At 48.4% G+C, this 5,856-nt stretch overlaps 1 protein-coding gene across 1 annotated transcript; it reads right to left on the bottom strand.

Annotated features, from left to right (window-relative positions):
• Positions 1-459: 459 nt before the first annotated feature.
• On the bottom strand, positions 460-1,990 carry EMWEY_00054620 (hypothetical protein; the record flags this gene model as incomplete). Its single annotated transcript, XM_013480142.1, has 4 exons — positions 460-656; positions 1,034-1,109; positions 1,247-1,360; positions 1,901-1,990. 4 exons carry the CDS (start codon positions 1,988-1,990, stop codon positions 460-462), a joined length of 477 nt encoding a protein of 158 aa, XP_013335596.1.
• Between the last annotated feature and the right edge of the window lie 3,866 nt (positions 1,991-5,856).

The raw sequence follows: 5,856 nt of genomic DNA, 5'->3' as shown, positions 1-5,856 counted from the left end.
TTTTAATTGAAAGTTGTAGAAAAATTAGGGTTTAGGGCTTTTTAGGGTTTTAGGGTTTTTTAGGGTACAGGGTTTATGTTGGTGTGGGGCCCCGTGGGTGTGTAGCGCTGCACCACGAGGGCTACTTAACAGTTTCCGTAGCCCAATTAGGTGCACACTAACTCCCAAGCCTAGACTCTGCCAACTTTCCCAAATTTCAGCCCAAGAGGAGTTCGGTTAGACCAAAAAGGCCGATTTAGAAAATCTGACTGTCTCAGGAGCTCACCGTGGCCTTGGGACGCGTGCCCGCCGGGGCAAGCGTCGCGGTTGCGAGCAGTACACGGGCCCCAGGGGCGTGCTGGCGCTAGGTGATCGGTTACTAATGGCTTAGATTTTCTAAACAAGGCCTCATTAAATATCCTTATTTCTCTTCGTACTGTTTCGGAAACCCAAATCTGGTACATTTTGTAGTGACGGGCACTAGATGAGCGGCGACCGCTCAGTAGTGGGGCCCCCAAAGAGGGAGCCCCTGATCTCATCTACCTCGTGTGCCCGCTCTTCCGGTACGTTCTCACAGTCGCTAGAAGTGTCGGAGGTTGTGCTGAGATAATCAGTCACGTGCTCCATTTCGGTGTCAACGCCCCTCAGCTCAGGGGCAACGGGCGGCTGCGGCTCTGCTGCCGCAGCACGGTGCAGATCGAGATCTGCATCATTTTAGCTCGTTTCACTTCGCATCGTGTGAAATTTAATGTTTTACAAAAATTGGGCAGAAAAGGAAAGGGTTTTCATCATACACTGATGACGCTGCGTGGGGCGATTGAACCAGTTTACCCAGGCGACAATTTTTCATATCGGAAATCAGAAAATTGCATCATGGGGATCTTAGATGACTCTATTACTATTTAGAATCATAACAACTAATCAGTGAAAGTTAAAAATAGTCATTTATGAAAGCTTTAATCAAAGAAACGCCGAGGGCCACTTGAAGTCCACGCAGTATCAAACGGAGCTCCTCATAGCTGACAATATAATCTGCATCTGCTCCAGTACTTACGGCCTAGGAATGGAGGAACATCTGTATTTATATGATCGGGCATGTGGAAACCACTCGCCTGCGAAACCTCGTCATTCTGCAGCGAGCGTGCATGTGCCTTCATGCGAATATCGAGAGTCCGATTGCACACAGGGATACATGAGGGATGGTCCGACAGCACCAAATATGTCAATGGTGGAGAAGGCGCTCAACAAATCAACTACCGAACCGTACGATAAGTGTAGTCACAACAGCCCTCCCCACACCATGAGCTCTAGGGCGTTCCTCTACACAGACTATCTCGCGGCTTGTGCTACTTGAATGTCGGAAAGCTGCGAAACGGGCTACCTGCATGCACATGGGGGAGAAGAACCCAAATGGCATCGCAGCGAATCGGTTCGTGCTGCGGGAACCCTTTTGGGTGCATGGCAATATGCCAAAGAGCCAAAGCTCTTCATGCGGATGTGACGCTAGGCAATACCGTCAATTGTGTGCCGTGGCAAGTATATGGCACTACACTCAACCACATGGTGACTCCCGCACAGATTTCATGCCTTGTATTTGCTACCTCCACTTTATATGGTTTGACGAGATGCCTTCAGAATTGCTTACACACATTCATACTGAATGCATGTTGAGCTGGCATTAGCTTTGGAACATTGTGGTGGAATGGCTAGCATTCCACATGAATACATCAAAATTTCCAGTAAACAGGGCTAGACAACATCCCCACACACCTAGAGAAGCGCGTACATTCAGAGGGGCACAAGTATATTTTGAAGAGACGTACACGCTACAAATCCATCCATAGCTGGTGCTTGCGCATCATCTGAACCAGTTAGATAGGAACAACGCTCCTACGCAACACCTGACGGAGATGCAGCTTACGATTTGCAGTTTGAAATGTCCGCCACTCCAGTTGCCTCCGAATTCCATGGCAATAGAGTATTTTACAGAACAACATGGGTCCGCCAGCATGTTTTGCGGATCGTGTTTAGCAACGGAGACGCAGGACAAAACATCATGTGAATGTTTGGATAGCAGAACCACAAATTTTGCAGTGGAGTACTTATTTCCTATACAGCAGAAGGCACTATTAAACTAAAGTGGCTCTAGGCGTACCTACATGTGAAACGCACCACACCATACTCCGACCCTGCTTATAACGCACGTGCACATACACATGTGCACGCCTTGCGGCAACTTTTCTGACATCTCTATCTGGAACTATCTCAAACCTAAAGAATCGAAGGGCCATGCTTTCACAGTTCGTATTCGCACTACAAATAAAAATCAAGCAGGCTTCCCCCTTTTGTCAGCATTAAGCGTCTGTTCTGTTCTCACTGAGCGTGTCCTACGATATCTGCGTTCCGAGGAACAAATACGTGAGACTGCATCGCAAACACGGGGTTATGCAGACTCTAATTCACACGCATGTACTCAACCAGTTCAATTGCATCCGTCAGTCCAGCCCTGTATTAAGCCCCAGCTGAAAGCAGTGGGCACAATCCGACACAGAGAAACTCCCATTGCATGTCAGGAACGTCAGTACTGCTTTTAGCGCTGACAAAAAAACATGTTCGCGAAGTGAAGCAAGACAATGACTGTAATGGATATTGTGCAACCGCCAACATCCATACGCACATTATGCCCGGTGACGCCCGTAACAAAGAGCTTTTGGCGACGATCAGCAATAATGAAGGCACAGAGTCGAAGTTCTTAGCTCCCCTACGTCACAACTACTTGGGGGCTTTACATCGTAAACCCAGCAAACAGTCGTAGAGCCAGAAGAAGAACAAATATTAAATACCATACCACCGCCATGGATTTGAAAGCTGTGAAACGGCTAAGTATACCCAAGTACGCTAGCCATTCCGCTCAGCACACTCCACACCCTTGGGCAGTACAACGCGAGAAAAAGATCTAGCCATGCAGCATCGCTATGGACCCGAGCAGGAACAGAGACGTACTCAAACGTTCCACAGTTCGCGTGCTAGGAGCACACATATGTGCAGCGTATGACACGTTCGTGGCTACCCGCAATCGGAAACAGATGCACCTAAACACAACATCCAAATTTTGTACTAAACAGTCTGCAATGGAGCTTGCTCTCCCCCAACTAACGTCAACCATGCTCCTGGTCAATACACACAAAACGTCGCATTCAGCATGAACTCCAGCAAACTTATTGATTTAGACCAACTGATCGACAGCTCATCGATGCCCGTGCTCCCCACCAGCCGTAACTATTTGGCCCGCCTGGGTCTCCAAAGGCACACTTGCTGTGAAGGTCAAGGTGGGTCGCTTCAGCATAATTCACTGCATTGAAGATGAAATGGTGATACCGAGGTTGACGAAATCAAAATTATACCAGCCAAAGCAAAGTACTCCTTGCCTAGACACCTACCGCCTGAGCAGGTCATTCAAACGCCCTTCGCATCGACCTCCAATATCAGCAACAAAGGGTATCGTAAATCAATACGATCATTCATCAAAAGCATTGCTGCCCGTACGAAACAGCGTTCGGGCTAGAACCAACCCGCTGCACGAATGCAACTAAGCTAGATCACGAACACCAAGTACGCCTGCCAACATGCGTCAAAGAGCACGTTCATCAAACACAGAAAAGCCTTTCCGATGCAATGGAGCTCCCATATCTCATTAACATCCTAGCACACTTTCTGCCCGATACGCCCAACAGCACGCATGTGGCGAGGGGTTCGAGAAAAAACAAAAAAGCAGGCGCGAGCTAGAAGTCTCATAAATGCGGCGTTGGAGACAAAAAAGGAACAAATACGTGAGATTGCATCGCATTCGCGGGTTTTCATAACCATGCATACTCCAAGACACACGCAAGGAGGTAGGCCGTACAGTTTTGCATTTCAACGCATCCCCGCGGACACTCAAGGTACAGCTACAAGAAATAAGGAGCAATCGCCTCAGAACCACTCTCGCTCCACGATTGCATCAACTCTATACCAGGAACATCAGTACTGTTGGAAGCATCCACAAACCACACATAAAAGGAGGCAAAACACTGAGGTGTAGGGTCATTTTCCCCACAGGTTAGTGCAGTTTCCTGATTCTTACATGGTGGCTCAATCAATGTCTACCACGGTCACCTCCACTCTAGAGAATATTGCACATCCAATCGGTTGCGACGAGGCACTTAACACAGATGCTGCAAAGAACAAGCTGCATATAGCAGAAGGTGTAGCACGATCGAGCCGCTGGCAACATTAGCACAACCCAGACGGTTTTCCCCTTGGAAACATTGCTCACAATACTTCCAAAGGGTAAGGGCTAACCAAGAACAACAAATTGGAGATGGAACTTCTCTTTATAGCATCTGGCTGCCGCTAATCCAAGGTGGCAGTCTACAGATAACCAGTCCATGCAGGTACAAGACACTGCAGATTTACGTCGTCTATGAGAGTCCCTTGTGCTCCAAGAACGCAGGTCTAACTGAAGGTCTCAATACAGCATGCTAGCGCTTTCCAACGCAGGCAACTCAAAGGAACCCGGCCTATCCGTTGGCAGTCTGTGTAGAGGCATTTACGCCAAGCTTAGTGCTCTGGAAGTCCTTCGAAACAACAGTCAGGACCGCAGAACATTGAGGCATAGCAACAGGAATTCACTCTCTGCGCACCGACGAAGTGACTATTGTCCGGCCGGTATAAATACAAAAGCCGACACAGGTAGGCCTTTACATGAGTTCACTCATGCTGATGGAAGCCCTAACCAGACTTGTCGCATCTCTATGGTACAGGCGAATCAACAAATGCGTCTCCTAAAGTCCCAGCGAGTAAAGTAGGGTTTGTGAGCTGCTTCAAATAAGGGCATGCCTTCTCCTGTTTTCCTCTAAAATGGTGAAATGCACAATAAGACAGCTGACGCACTTCCTGCATTAGCCACACACGCTCACAGCTCGCACATGCATAGACAAGCACGGCTCACAATAGGTCAGAGGGGCAGAAATCCGTCCCAAAAGGGGCACCTCCAGCGAAGCTAACGCAGTGACATCCAGTGCGACCCACGCAGGGAGAACTCCACAAGCGCATGCACCCAGCGTCATATAATCACAATCAATCTGAGTACACTACTCAGCTTGGCAAACACACAAGTGCAAACGGGGCTTCCCCTAACTGCAACGACATACTAGCTGTACAACCACAACATACGAGAACAATGTTTGATTAAGCCGAAGGAACCCTACAACTCAAACATCCGTACATGCAGTGCTCAAGGCTTTGCTGTCACATCGCATCTGATTGCTGGACGTGCTTCCCGGTCATTGCACCGAACGCAGAGACAACCCCCACTTTGCGCAGCAGAACGCCCATTTGAATGCTTGATGGACCTCTGGTTCCCTACCCATGGCAACACCTTACTACATGTATAAATACATGAAGGAAAAGGAGCAACCAGCTTCCGAACACCCACCTGGAGATTCATCACCTCTTCTGCATCCGGATCACACTCTTCCGCCATTTTGCATATAACCGCTAGGTCATTTTGAAGCCTTGCGAAAAGCCTCAGCACTACCAGCATGCCAACTGCTCCAGTACCTTCTACTTAGTACACCACAAGGATAGCTTCTCCACTTCCAACAAAAGCAAAATGGTGTGTCTTCGAGAACCAATGGCAACGTGGAAAACCGACTTCCTGAGCCAGACACCCACTCACCTGCCAGTCGCAATTTGTTTTTGCCGTCATGTTACCTGATTAATTGCCTCAAACAATTCACGGGCGTTCTCCGTTCTCGAAGACATTAGATCGTCAGAAAAGAAAGCAAGCAAACGCTCAAGGGTTACCCATCCAACACGAAGCTGGTTACAGCCTCA

This window comes from Eimeria maxima, genomic scaffold (genome assembly GCF_000499605.1).
Source record: "Eimeria maxima Weybridge genomic scaffold, Emw_scaff1664, whole genome shotgun sequence".
Classification (NCBI taxonomy): Eukaryota; Apicomplexa; class Conoidasida; order Eucoccidiorida; family Eimeriidae; genus Eimeria; species Eimeria maxima.
The sequence above is the reverse complement of the archived record's forward strand: the minus strand, read 5'-3'. Positions and strand labels throughout refer to the sequence as shown.